The sequence below is a fragment of the Anser anser genome, assembly GCF_964211835.1.
Source record: "Anser anser genome assembly, chromosome: 1".
Classification (NCBI taxonomy): domain Eukaryota; kingdom Metazoa; phylum Chordata; class Aves; order Anseriformes; family Anatidae; genus Anser; species Anser anser.
The window spans coordinates 36,372,279-36,386,380 of NC_139720.1; the positions used below are offsets into that span (position 1 = coordinate 36,372,279).

Below are 14,102 nucleotides of genomic sequence, written 5' to 3' on the forward strand. Positions count from 1 at the left end.
TAAAATGAATTAATATAGGTAGGAAATATAAGATTAAAATTTTATGCTCATGAGTATATGCTGTTCCTTCTCACAGCTATTTTCGCTATATTTTCTGCATTTGATTTTCTTTCCAAGTGATCAAATATTGTCATCTACTCTGAGGCCACAGTCTACTACAGTTGCAGTAAGACTGTTTTAAGTCCTTCTTAATTCATTTCTATTGTTCTCTTCTTCCCTTTTGTTTCTACTGTTTAGCATACTTTTATTACTGTATTCTGTTTTAAATTAAATAGTAAACTCTTTGCACAAGGGTTTCCTATGAAGTTTTGCAGCTGAGCACATGAATCCAGTTACTGATACAGTCTAGAAAACAGGCTGCAGTTAAAGTTGAAGATAGTTTATTTTAATATCGGTCATTATAGATTCCATGTCCCTGGTCTTCTCAAAGTTTGTGACTATGCCACTTCACTGTGTATTCACACAGCAGGAGGCAAGAGAAAAACTCAGTCATCATTTTGAAAGCATTTATCTGGTATACTTTTCCAATAAAATTACAAATCACTATAGTGAAAGGAAAGTGGCCATGATGCCTAACAGGGAACAAGCCTACTGACCTTCACTTCGGCAACAGATTACCACCGGTCTTGATAAATGCATTATATGCAGGTTTTAAATGGGCAGAATTATGCAGGGTTAAATTCAGGGCTAGGAGCTGGGCTAAAAAAAAATGAGTCAAGCTGACACAAACCATCAGAACAGGATATCAGAATAAAGGAATCATAGCTACCACTGTTGGTCATCAGGATACGTTTCTAGTTCTGTGAGTGTGTAGGTCATTACATTACATTTAAGACTTGGCAGTAGGCTGACTGTAAACCTGTCTCAGTAGGCCTGCTAAGACAACCAGGTACATTTTGTTTGGGAGCAAGCAGAGGTCCATTCAACAAGTTTTAGGTCAGAGTTAGAGCAAAGTTTAGTGTTTGTAAGGATAAATGAACAAACAAACAAATAAATAAATAAATAAAAAGAAGAAGAAAAATGCCTAGATCCAAAATAGGCTGCAAGGTTGCATTATAATCATGCTGTAGCAGTCCATGCTCAGGGTAGGTGAAGGGCACTATGCTTTGGCTATCATTAGGATCATGGTGTTAGAAAATAGCCTGGTAGTGGCTTTACAAATATTGTAGCATCTAGCTTTAGAGAACTGATACTTAGTCAAAAATTCCTTCCTTTCTCATTTTTGCCTCCTGAAGCCCTCGGGGGGAGGAGGAGAGCACACCGCAGCAGCTGCAGCGCCTCGCCTGTGGGGCAGCAGCCGCAGCCCGCAGGACTCGGCCATGGCCCGGCCTCCCCTCCTGAGGAACGGGGCGAGAAGATAGTGCCGGGACTCCTCAGGGCTGCCTGCTGAGCCCGATGGCGGGGGCCGCCTCTAAACCTCTTCGCCAGGGGAGGCAGCCCGGTGCCCGGCAGCGGGCGGCCCGGAGCCGCGGCCGCAGCCCCTCCCGCCGCGCCGGGCGGGATGCGGGGCGCTCGCAAGCGGCTGTGCTCCGCCTTGCTCCTCACCTACGGCCTCTTCTCCCTCTACGCGGCCTACACCGTCTTCCTCCGGCCCCGCCGCCCGGCCGCCCTCCGCCCGCCGCACAAGGACCGCCGCGGCCCGCGAGGTGAGAGCGGCGGCCGCACCCCGCAGCCGCTCCGAGCCGCCCGCCGCGGGCCTGCCCGGCACCAGCGGCACGGCCGCGGGGCCGGCATCGCTCCGACGGGGCCTGGCGGAGCCCGATGGGCCCGGCCGGGGGAGCCCGGGCAGCGCCGGGGGCTGAGCGGAGATCGGGGCCTAACAGTCCCCCCCCGGGCCTGCGCTGGCGGCCGCCATTTTGTCGGTGCCCCGGCCGGGCAGGGCGCCACCTTGGGAAGGGAAGGGAAGGGAAGGGAAAGGAAACCTGAAACCTGAACCTATCTGGGAAGGACATGTCCCAGTTCTGCCTTTAGACCCCTGTCTATAAAGCAGTTTGTACACTTCCTAATGAAGATCACATCTCATTTGTTTTTCTGCTTGTCGGTTGGTTCATTTAGCGTGTATAGAGCTATGTCATTGACATAAACGTAATTTAATCTATTTTTCATATGAGCTATGTTATACTAAGAGAATATTTGAAATTCAGTACTGACCAGAAAAATTGTAAATTTTCTAAATTTGTAAGCGTAGAGTTTTTATATAAATTCTCTTTTTGTATTTCCTAGATATAGATCATGTTTCTTTGGGAAACGAAGAGTGGAATCCCTGGGAAGCCGATGAGAAAAATGAACAGATTGCTTCTCAACAGAGATACGAAAATAATATTAAGATGATAAAAAATGCAAGATCTCACCTAGAACAAACCAATCTTAGAGTGCAGATTTGGGGAAAAGCAGCAATTGGTAAGCAGATGTAATCTAGGCCTACAAATCACAACTCTTCTGATAAATCATTTTGCCTTTTTCTTCTTTAGTTGACTCATATGTATATGATTAAAATAATGCGGATATCTATAAATGAAAAGTATTAAGGAAGTAGAAGCTGTTACTCAAAAATATGTTAATACCAACATAAGAATAGTTAGATACCAGTTTCTTTGTATCAGTTCTTTTGGGAGCTGTTTTTCATTTCTATCAAGGGAAAGTCACATAAATGGCAAAGAAACACGGTTACTTTTTAAAGCCAGTCTAGTTTACAATGCAACACATAACCAGGCATCTTATTTGGTTAAAACAGAATAATTGTCTCATATGTACTTTATGAACTAAAGCATTGTACAGTGAGAAATAAGGCATTCTGTGTACTGTACTAGTATAACCACTGATGAACTTGAAAAATGTTCTGTTGTAGAAGACAATGAGAGACCTCTCTACATAAACTGGGGGCCAAGGTCCTCTTAAGATTTTTAGCTACTGCTGAAGACATCTCGTTGTCTGTATTACAGCTTTTTTAGAAATGCAAAATTTCCAGTTTAAGTTGAACTTCTATGTAGTGTTGCAGAACACATTGGTATTCTGTCATAAAATTTGGTGTATTTCACTATAGCTTTAGAAAAGTATGGTTGTCCTTAAAATGGAGATTAATATTTGTTAATTTTTACGTGTTAACTGTACCAGAAAGAGATGCTAGCAGAAGTGATAGTGTGGTATATCTTCATCTACTGATATTTTGACAGCTGAAGAATCTTTTCAAATGCCTTGATGTTTGAAAAATTCATCTTAATTACTAAGTCGTATAGAAGTTGGGGGAGCAATGTCTGTATTATATAGGAAGCTTTGACATTTCTTACGCAATTTTTTTTGTCTTGTTGGTAGTGTAGAGTAGGCAAAATATGTGCATTCAAATTGACCATTGTATTTTCATCATTTATGTAGGTCTTTACCTTTGGCAACATATTTTTGACGGGCATCTTGAGCCAGCTGATGTGACTGCACCATGGAGAGAAGGAAGCCAAAAGGCAGGAAAAACATACTTCAGGTACTAGCTTTGTGAAGTTGACTTTACATGTGCTAAATTTAGCTTTGTAATGCATAGTTTGTTAAAGAGCATGATAAGATGCACCGGTGCATTATTTTGTCTATCAGAGTTGCAAGTAGTTTAATACCAGTTGCAAATGCTTTAATTTTGTAGTGTTTTGATAACAGAGAAGTATGCACACAACTTCTCCTTTAATATTATCACAAGAAATGGTTACATTAATGGAAAAACATACTTGATAAAAACAGCAAATTTTAGTGCAAACACATTGCTATTAAAAATCAAAAGCTATGAAGCAGTTCCATCAGCTATTTTGCAAAGATCTGTGTCAAATACTGTGCCTGTGTCAAGAACTGTGAAAAGAATCACAATACTGCAAAGAAGGGCAGCCAAAGGGTCTCATAAGTAGGGAGAAAACAGCCCTGAGAAAAGGCTAAGAACTGGGACTTTGGGTTGGTAGTTGACTGAAAGAAGCTGAAAAGAGTTGTGAGGTAAGAAAATTTCTCCTGCTATTTGGTTTATATTGTATTTAGGGAAAAGGGACTTTACTCATTCATTCATAAACCGGATTGTATCAGAAACACAATTTGTTTCTATTTATAACAAAAACAACCTTCTAGACCTACCAATCTGGTTAACCACTTGATTTGCAAAGAGAAATTTTATTTGTAAAGGAAGATGTTTAAAGGAAACAAAACATGGTTTGGTTTAAAAATAGATTTTGATCCGTGATCATGCATATTTTAAGGCTGTAGTCAAGCATTTAATATTTTTTAGTGAATTATATGAAATTTTCTCTAAGTTCCTATTCAATGCCATTTTTGAAGGTTTACTCTAAAGATACGTGAAAGCTGAAGGATTTTTCATCTATTTGGCCAGTTTGCCAGTCTGCCATAGTAGCTTGCCTACAACATTTAGTCACTGGCACAAGGACCCATCTCTTAAAAAGTTTTCTTTTCAAAGCATAAATGACACACTAGAGTGAATTTAACTTTTGAAAAATGTTTTACTTCAGAAAGGTGTTTTTTCTTCACACAATAAGACAAGGGGTAAACATGATTGTGAATTGAAAGCTTTTATTAAGTGACCACAAAAGTTTTTATCACTCTGAATTGTTTTTCAGTTTATCTGACCACGTACATGGTACAGGTTGTAGAATTTCTTCAGTAGTACCAACATCCAGTTTATAAGTATTTAAAAAGTCTTCTAGGAGGATGTGTAGGCGTGATTTAAACACAGCAATTCTCAAAAAGTCAATCTTATATCAGAGGAAATACATGAAATCACACTTTTTTTTTATAGCTGTTTTCCTTGTCTGCAGATATGGTCTAATACTACAAGATTATGGAATCAACTATGAATGGTGCTACTGCACACTTAGTAATCTCCTTGATGGAGATCATGATCAAGAGATCTTTCCATTTGCAGACTCAGAGAAAGAATATGACAATACCTTTTTTCAGTAGGGAGCAATGCGTGTAGTGTTTTCTTGTTGGGAAGAGACTCTCTTTTTTTTCCTAGATATGAAGTCTCAAAACCAATATAAATCATTGACATTCTATCATATACATTGTCTTCTTGGTATGCACACAAGGATATTTTTCAAGACCTTGCCTTTCGTGTTAAGAAATAATTTGCTGCATGTAACTGAGACCATCACTTGACTGATTATGGATATTTTCTTTCTGGTCTGCCTGTTTCAGATGAATAATAACCTCACATGGTTCCTGTGTGTGTGTGCATCTTCCAAAGAAAGACTTCCATATTAGCATATAAATATCTTCTTGTTATATTTAGAGGAGTTGGAGATAATAGCCTTTATTTTAACTTCAACTTGAACATTAAATCCTATGAAAACACAAAGTTTATATCAGGTACCAATATAGTAGCAGTTAATATTTGACAGGCTAGTAAGAACTTCTTATGAAAATTACAGAAAATATGTAAATATAACTGTGATTTTAACGATTGGGATTCTGAAACGAAATAGCTGAAGTTCTACATTTTAGTCAAATTGGAAATGATAATCTGTAGCTTTTTGTGAGGACAAATTAGTATGATTTTGGCTGCTCACTCATAAAAATATTTTCTGGAATTGTTGACTTCTTTATTGTCTGGCTGAGGTAAATTATCTCCATTTGATTACTAGATGAGGCTAGAGGGAGCTAGCGGAGGTGACATATTTGGAGAATATGTGCTGCTGTGCAGTTTTGTGGTAAGTCTAATGATTGTTAAAACATAGAGCTCCCATGAAGGTTTTTAAAGAACATCAAATCTGAAGACACAGAAATGCCAAAATAGCACTTGAACACACTTGCATGAATAAGCCCAATGCACACTTTTATGGTGGAGAATGCACGTTTTGGTGGCTTTAAGTTTTTACTCTAGAAGTTGCCTAAGGGATACTGAAAGTGTCAACTTCTACATGAGCTTCAGGGACATATACATAAAAACAGAGGTGAAGAAGGAGCCGCTGAGCTGTGAATTTTAGTGATGTGTTGGCATATTCCTCCAAGAAGCAGGAAAAGAGCTTCCTTGGCGTGAAGCGATTCACATCCTTCTCTCTCTTGTCGTCCAGCAGGATATTTGTAGAGAATAAAGTGTCAAACTTAGCATTAAGTAAAAGCATTCCTAAATTTTTGTTCCATTGAGAGTCACAACCCTCTTTATTTTAGCATTCAGAGCTGCTTTTCTCCGTTCCCTGATAGACTTGGTTGTTCAACAGTTTTCTTCTGCCCCATTCTCCTGTACTCTTTATGCAAACCGCAGCCATGCAGTGCAGGTACCTGAATGAAAGCGTGTTGGTCAACAAAACTAACAAGGAAAGACTTCTTTACCTGCCATATGATTTCCCAAATGGTAGCTTGTGGCAATTTAGATTCCTTAATAGCCTTCGTTGAATTTTTTTTGAAAATCCAAATACGCTATTTCTACTGGATTCCCTTTATCTGTATTCTTCCTGACACACTCACGGATCTCCATTGGATTAGTTAGACAGGCTCTATAGGAGCTATGTTTACAGCAGTGTTTATCTGTGTGTGCGATCAGTGATCTTACCTTCTGATAAGATCCAGTGATCTTACTCTTTATTATAGGTTCTTCCGGAGAGGGAAGTCATACTGCCTGCTCTGTAGCTCCTGGAGTCCTCTCCAGATGTTTTTGTAGGAGTGATGCTGAGAAACCTGCTTTTTGTTAGGCATGGTGTCTCTTCCTAATGACTGCTATGCATACTTTTGCCAAGCAGTTCTGCAATTTCATGTTTGAGTTTCTTCAGAACTCTCAAGTGAAAACCATCCAGGTTCAAGTTCTTCATCTGATGTAATATTTCATGTGTTTGTTTACCTTTGTATTTCTTGCTTCAGATAATATCGGTGTGGGAATCTTCTCTGCTGTGGCTTTGTCATCCCTGAGTATCATTTTCAAACCATTACCATAAGTGTTCCCACCAGTTCTGTAGTTGCCTTTTTGATATATTTTTCATATATTTTGTTTTTCATATATTTAAAGAACCTTCACCAGTCAGCCTGAACAAACTTTTACAAGGTGCTCTTCAAATTGCTGTTTAGCCTTCATCTTCTGTTCACATTTCATCTGCAGTATTTTATGAGCTTTGCTGTCCTGCTTGTTTGGGCTAGTTTTTTATTGTTTTCCGTGGTGGCCTTTACCTTTTGACAGTCTTCCTAACTTTTCTATTAATTCTATTAATTTATTGAGTAAAAAATGTCATCTCCATGTATCACCAGAGATAGTCTGTATGTGAATAGTGAGACTCTCCTAGTGCTACTGCATGTCTTCATTTTGTATCTTCTGTAATCTCCCTTACATTTCGCAGTCATTATTGTATTCTGACTGGGAGTTAATACCACAACCTTAGTACCATGTTTTTTTACTACAGTATCGGATTTTCATAGTGTTCCCCCTCCAGTACAGTTTCATGCTGCTAAACTTCACGTTTTCATACACACAGACCATTGCTTCCCCCCCTCTTCATCCTGTTACTCCTGTAAAGTTCGTAGCCTTACAGCACTGTGTCCATAGACAGAACCGATTTCCCCCAGGTCTCTTTTACAAGGTGGTCATTGAGGCAACTTCATATCCTTCTCACTATTGTAGGCATTTTGATGTTCCGTCTTGTGAATCTCAGTGATGAGGATGTCACTGTCCTTGTGCCCTACAAAGTCTTTTGTCACTGTATGTTTGGATTTAAGTATTGGCCTGTGAAAATCTGTGAAAAGTCTTAATTCCAAGTCATGTGTCTCCTGAATCTTGGCTCCAAGATGTGCCGCTCCCACTGAGGCAGCCCCATGACAGCCTAACTGAGGTTTAGAATATGCTTGCCGAAGGCCAGTCTGTTTCAGGTATCCTCACTGGAGTAGTTTTTATGGCTTTTGATGTGAATTTTTTTCTTCTCACAAAACACATTTGAACTGAAACTAGCAGTCCGTCTCAGCATTTCATGCTCATTCTCAATTAATTAAAATTCGCTTATTCTAAATTAAGTACAAGTGGTAGTTGAAAAAAAATGTAGTAATGCTGAAGACCTAGAAAAGTAAACACTTCATTGATTCCTGAGGGAAAAAAAATAGTTTTTTTTTTTTTTTTTTTTTTCTCCTCCACTCTTTCCCAAGGTGTGTAATCACTAATGCTTTGAGTTCAGTCAACGGTCTGTTAAAACAGCAGTTAACTGAAGAGCAAGAGCTGGCAAACACTGGTTTGTTCAGTGGCAGTTCATAAAAGCTGTTTATGTACTTGTACTTCAGATACTTGTAAATTATCAGTGATGTACTGATTTTACTACGGTTGAAATTCCTTTGTTAAATATATTGTGATAGATCGCAACGTGCAATTGTATACCTAAAAACGTCTGTGCTACAAAACTTGTATCAAAGCCTGAAATTTGTCCTGGGTCATACAAGCATCTTAAGTTTACCTTTAGGTACCTACCTCTCATGTTACAGATTTTACTGAATATCAGATGATGCCATCTCTTGTTTAGTCTAACCTTAGCATGACCAAAATTTCAGAGAAAAATAAAACACCAGACCAGCCAAGTGTTCCTCATTTAGACACCTTTTTAGTAGACTCTTATAAATTTGGGGGAGATCATCTCTTCTTGTTCTAATGCAGTATTAATTGGTTATTACTGGCATGAATAAAAAGTTTGACCTTAAGCGATCATCAAAGCAGGGTGGTTTTTTTTAGGTTGACTAATTTACCGACATTTTTATGTTTCAACATGATAGTATTTCTGATTTATTGACAAAATACCTTATTTACATTTAAGTCTAATTCTTTTTTTTTCCTGAATAAAGCTGAAGGCAACTTTATTTCTGTGTTATAGCTGTATTTAACAACAGAAACAGTTACAGTTGCATAGGTACTTCACAGTATATTGCATTTAGTTTATTGAAGAAAAATATCTCTGGAGAGTTGCAAGGATGTGTAGAGGATTAAGGTCAATAATTTGTCTTAAGGTTGTTTACTGTTTGTTTTTTGGTTTTCACAGCTTCATCACTGGTCCGTCTGTAGTCCCTGGCTACTTCTCAGTTGAAGCTGAAAATGTTGTGCTAGTTCTGAATGGAAGAGAAAAAGCAAAGATCACTTACGCCACTCAGTGGTTGCATTACGCGCAAACATTAATCCAGACTCACAAGATACAGCATGTAGCTGTTGTGCTGCTTGGAAATGAGCAGTGCAACAATGAATGGATTCAACCATACCTGAAAAGACACGGAGGATTTGTAAATCTGCTCTTTGTAACATATGACTATGCATTGGTAAATGAAGAAGATATTTTCCAGTGGCCTTTAGGAGTAGCTACGTAAGTGCTGTAGACAAAAATTACAATTGAAACTTAATTGTTATATGTGAGGTATGGAAAATACATCTGCATGTTACTGCTGGTTCTCAAAACGATTAAGGAAATTGTAGAACTTGGTCCTAGTAATGTTTTTCTAAATGAAGCGGTAGAATCTTTGGAAATTACATTTCACAATTGAAATAATAACATAGAAAAAGAAGGCTAGGATTTAGAGAGCTTAAAAAAAAAGGAACCTGCGTCTAGTGGGGTTTTCGGTTTGATTATTTCTTCTTCAGTAGATTTGCTCTTGAGATTTATTGTAACTGCTGATGTAATATGTGCATGAGGCTTTAAAAGGTATTTATGTAAAAAGGTTCCAACTACTGCTTGTTTAGGACAGGGAAGCCTTGGTACTGGCAGTACTTGTTTTAACCCCTGCTTTGGCTCTCAAAAGGAAATTGGATGCCTCCCATTTGGGATTAGTACACGCCAGTATCACAGTAGCATAAACTGACTTAACTGCTTACTCACAAAACCTTTTTGTCATACTTAGTGCTCAGACTGTTTATGTGGAGTAGGTACCTGTTTGGTTCGGTTAGATGCATTCCTTCCTTGTTTACTCCATATTAACAGAGTTAATACAGTTTTGGCTACTTACTGTGGTAATACAAGAAGAAAAGAATTTGGGATTATTTTCAAAGCTTGTGTTGTATTTGAATTTAGTATCCTGTAGTCTGCAGTCTGCAAATTGTATGGAGTTTTATACATAGTTGAACGTGCTCGCAGTGCCATTGAAATATACTAAATCTGAATTCCTGATAGTGTCAGAGAATTGATGGTGTTCTCTCCAGTTGATTGGGATTTCATAAGCAAAAAGAAGTCGAGTTTTGAGATGCCAAGATAAAGAGGATAGAGAAGAAAAAGGAACAACAGTTAGAGTAGTAAACTCAGGTGCAAAGCTGGATGGGGTAAGATAGATCGGGTATCAGAATGGGGCTATGTCCTTTGTACACGAACAGTTGCAAAAATTGTTAAAATTATGCAAATGGGCCAAATTTTCCAAGGGAGGAGGGAAAAGAAAGATGTAGGATGCTGCAAAAATATTTGGAATGAAAAAAAATGGTTCTCTGAGCGTAGGTAAATTAACATTCCTCAGGTAGAAGAACTAGGAAACAGCTGTTCATTAAAAATATGGGATGGTCAGGAAAGTGAGTATGCGTTCAGAACTATTAATGACAATTAAGAAATCACTGTGAAATAAAAAAGAGAACACCTCTGAAAACGATAAAGAGTTGGTATCAGGGTGTATTTTTTCTTCCAAAAAAAAAGAAATAACATAGAAGTAAAGAACAGTGATCCCTCTAAAATAATGACATTGGAAGGAATCTTTATCTTAATTTGAGAATGTTAAGGAGCAGAAAAAAAGGACTTTTTACCATTCATCTGTTCCAAAAATATAAAATAAAACTAACTTTATTTAATGAAAAAGTTAGTGCCAACCCTTCTGCTGAAGCAGTTTTTCACTAGCTGACCAAAATTCCTGACATAAGATTTGAAAAATCAGTCAAAAAAAAAAAAAAAACAACTTGACATAATGAAAATGTGTCTAAAAAGATAACGTATAGCTCACATTGGATCCCAGGATTTCGTTTTGTTGAGTCCTAAACGCAAAGTTGAATAGCTTGTACAGCAAGCTGTTTAGTAGCCGAAGATTAATGAATGCAACCAGGTCACCGTGACATTTTTCCTTTGAGAGGTTGCCACTGTACTTTCAGCTGATGAACATGCCCAGAGATTCAGGTAACTGAGACTTCAACTCCATAATTGCCATTATTCTGGCCTTTTCAGTCAAAACTAGTGGTTGCATCCAGAACAGAGGGTTTCAGAAAAGGGTGTCTCTGAAGGATGTTTGTAGCATGCTTAAGTAATTTCTTTGATGTCAAGACAGGACAGAAGTCTTCAGAGACATCGAGAAGAGAGTGTTTGGGACAGAGGGAATGAAGACCAACTTTTAGGACAGGACTTGCACTGGTTTGCTTATAGATACAGATTGGTAACAAACAGGTGTTTTTAGTCTTAGAATCTTCTATGGTAAACATGAAATAGTGCAAAATGTATTTTCTCTTGACATAAAACATGCCATTATCTAATGTGTACATTGTTTTTACAGCTACAGAAATTTTCCGGTTGTAGAACCCAGCTGGTCAATGCTACACGATCCAAGGTCGTATCTATGTAATTTCCTAGGAACAGTTTATAAGAACTCTTCGAGGGAAACTCTAATGGAAATACTGAAGCAGGATGGACTTGATAAGCTTTGCTGGATTGCAGCCAGAGAACAGTAAGACTCTGATTTACTTCATGAAAATACTCTGACATTTTTGCTTAGTTCATTCATTATTAACAATCCTTTCTTGAATTTTAAGAAACAGTGCAATTAAAGGTAAACAGTCATAATTAAAAGTAATAATAATAAAGAGAGAGAACATTGTCAGGATTCTTTGTATAAGGCTTCATATCATTACAACCTTTCTGCTGAAATATTTTAAATAAAGAATATTTTAAAATACCTAGAAAGATCGATGTATACTGCATAGGAAGAACATCTCTTTTTTTTTTCCTTACATATATTTGATTATGATAGGAGAAGAAATACTTGTCTTGCACCTTGTATGTCTTAATATCTTACTAGAAGAAAAAGGCAGCTATATTTTGTGTTCCATGCAAGGGTGATTTAATCTGAACAATACTGCTCTTTTTTGCTCCAAATAGGTAGAGCAGATGTCTTGAGTAACAGGAATAGGGTTCTGATAGTTTTTCTTAATTTTGCCAAGCAACACCTGTAAAATGATTGATAGTAGGCACAGCAGTGCCTAGGAAAACTTCTGCTACCCTGATGAAGAGCCTCAGGAGATGAATAGTGTCTGTGGCATAAACCCTTACCTCACAGACATTCTGAGGCACTCCAGGCAGACTGACAGTTAACAGACTGTTTACATCCTTCTGCTCTAGCATGTAAAAAAGCAAGCCTCTACTGATTTGAGGTATTTAAGACCAAAAAAAATTCATTGGGAAGTTCATCAAGTGTTTCCCTGTATGTCTACTGTGAAGTAAATTGACATATGCATCATCCGAGTCACGCATAATATGTAAAACAGAGTTTCAGTTTGCTTCTTACAGTTCTAAATATTAATAATTTCCTAAAAGGACTTTACCTAAATTGTGTTGCAATCTGTTTTTAACAGTGACATTTTCAATAAAATTTTTAGAAGACTCTTTTAAGTATAGTTAAGTAAAAAGTAAAAGCCTATTAATTGTATGTATAATAGGAATTTTTTACATTCACAACACTTCTGATTTTATAAATAACTGAAATGAAAGCATATCTCTACTTTTCATTGTAATGAGCATGGGAAAAATATTAATGTTCAACCCCTTTACTTTCCCAGGTGGCAGCCTCAAGAAACAAATGAAAGTTTCAAAAACTATCAGGATGCCTTGCTGCAGAGTGATCTGACATTGTGCCCAGTGGGAATAAATACAGAATGCTATAGGATTTACGAAGCTTGTTCATATGGATCCCTGCCTGTTATAGAAGATGTAATGACACCTGGTGATTGCGGAAATTCATCAATGTACCACAGTGCTCCATTACAATTATTAAAAACCATGGGGGCTCCATTTATCTTTATTAAAAACTGGAAAGAGCTTCCTGCTGTTCTAGAAAAAGAAAAAAAAATGAGCTTACAAGAAAAGATTCAAAGGAGAAAAAAGCTTATAGAGTGGTATCAAAACTTCAAAGCATGGATGAGACAGAAATTCGTTAATACTTTGGAAAATTCATTTCTGCCCAGTGATAAAGGATAAAATTCCCTTTTGAAAATCTAGAATAGATTGAAAGCTTAATTTCCATTAACCTTCTGAGGAAGCTTTTATTCAAAAAAAGAAACCTCACAAGGCAGGTGCATTCCTTTTGAAGTCAACAGAGTTGGGCTAGCTTAGCCCGGAGCTATGTTTGGCCCTCCATCCGTAACAATTTCCAGAATGTTAATGTAGAGGGATGGTAGCCTGTAAGGGTGGCAGCAATTGTATGTCTATTTTTACAATTTCTGTGCTGATGTGTAACGTGGTAAATTTCTTTAGGAAAATATCTTTGAGCATGTGAACTTGTTAAAAATCCAACGTGAGAACAACATTTGTTTTTGAGGAAAAGATAAGAAGGAAAGCTGTGTTGAACAGAATAATGTATTACGAATGCTGAAAAAAAACGTATTGTTATAACAAAATTACCAGGTTTAGCACAATCAGTAAGGTATCTCCTGGTAAGTGTTGGTTTTGAAAATGTGAACTGTTCACTTGATTGACATGTTTCATTTCCAGGAAAGTGGTCATAAAGCTCATTAAACACTGTGGAATAAAAATGTATATTTCAAGGTAAAAACAGAGAACTCTTTCTTTGAAATATTACCTCGCAGTGTATTTCCCCTTTAATTTCAGATATCAAAATGTCTTTCATTTCCGTGTAGTTTTAGGACATACCTTTCCGAAGCTCTGCTGAGGGAGCACTCATTACCTGCAGTTACAGCTGCGCGTCCTGAACACTTGGCCTTCAACATGAACGTGCACGTGGCTTATCTGATTTCTAAAACTCTGCTGAAACCTATCGGCTCCAAAAGATGACAGAAATGCAATACCGCATGTTTATGACAGTTTTCATTAAACGTAGTGAAAGGGATCTGTTATTGTTCTTGTACATGAGAAATGAGTACATGCTATTATCTCCTGTGTGTTTGGCTGAGCTGTTTTTTCTGCATACACAACACTGGC

At 37.8% G+C, this 14,102-nt stretch overlaps 1 protein-coding gene across 3 annotated transcripts; it reads left to right on the top strand.

The window, feature by feature from the left end:
* The first annotated feature begins 640 nt into the window (after positions 1-640).
* Positions 641-13,716, top strand: RXYLT1 (ribitol xylosyltransferase 1). Of its 3 annotated transcripts, none has more exons than XM_083833069.1 (6): positions 641-1,646; positions 2,224-2,400; positions 3,373-3,475; positions 8,982-9,296; positions 11,446-11,616; positions 12,725-13,716. In XM_083833069.1, exons 1-6 carry the CDS (start codon positions 1,502-1,504, stop codon positions 13,140-13,142), a joined length of 1,329 nt encoding a protein of 442 aa, XP_083689195.1. In that variant the 5' UTR covers positions 641-1,501; the 3' UTR covers positions 13,143-13,716. The 3 variants fall into 3 exon arrangements, with proteins under 3 accessions (XP_083689195.1, XP_083689196.1, XP_083689197.1); XM_083833070.1 differs by lacking the exon at positions 641-1,646 and adding an exon at positions 1,893-2,041; XM_083833071.1 differs by lacking the exon at positions 641-1,646 and adding an exon at positions 2,061-2,085.
* The last annotated feature ends 386 nt before the right edge of the window (positions 13,717-14,102 follow it).

Bases quoted from the DNA above. Each gene is read 5' to 3' on its own strand.
- RXYLT1 (XM_083833069.1), top strand. From the start codon at position 1,502: ATGCGGGGCGCTCGCAAGCGGCTGTGCTCCGCCTTGCTCCTCACCTAC. The intron at 1,647-2,223 runs GTGAGAGCGGCG...TGTATTTCCTAG, and splicing joins GGACCGCCGCGGCCCGCGAG to ATATAGATCATGTTTCTTTG. The intron at 3,476-8,981 runs GTACTAGCTTTG...TGGTTTTCACAG, and splicing joins GCAGGAAAAACATACTTCAG to CTTCATCACTGGTCCGTCTG.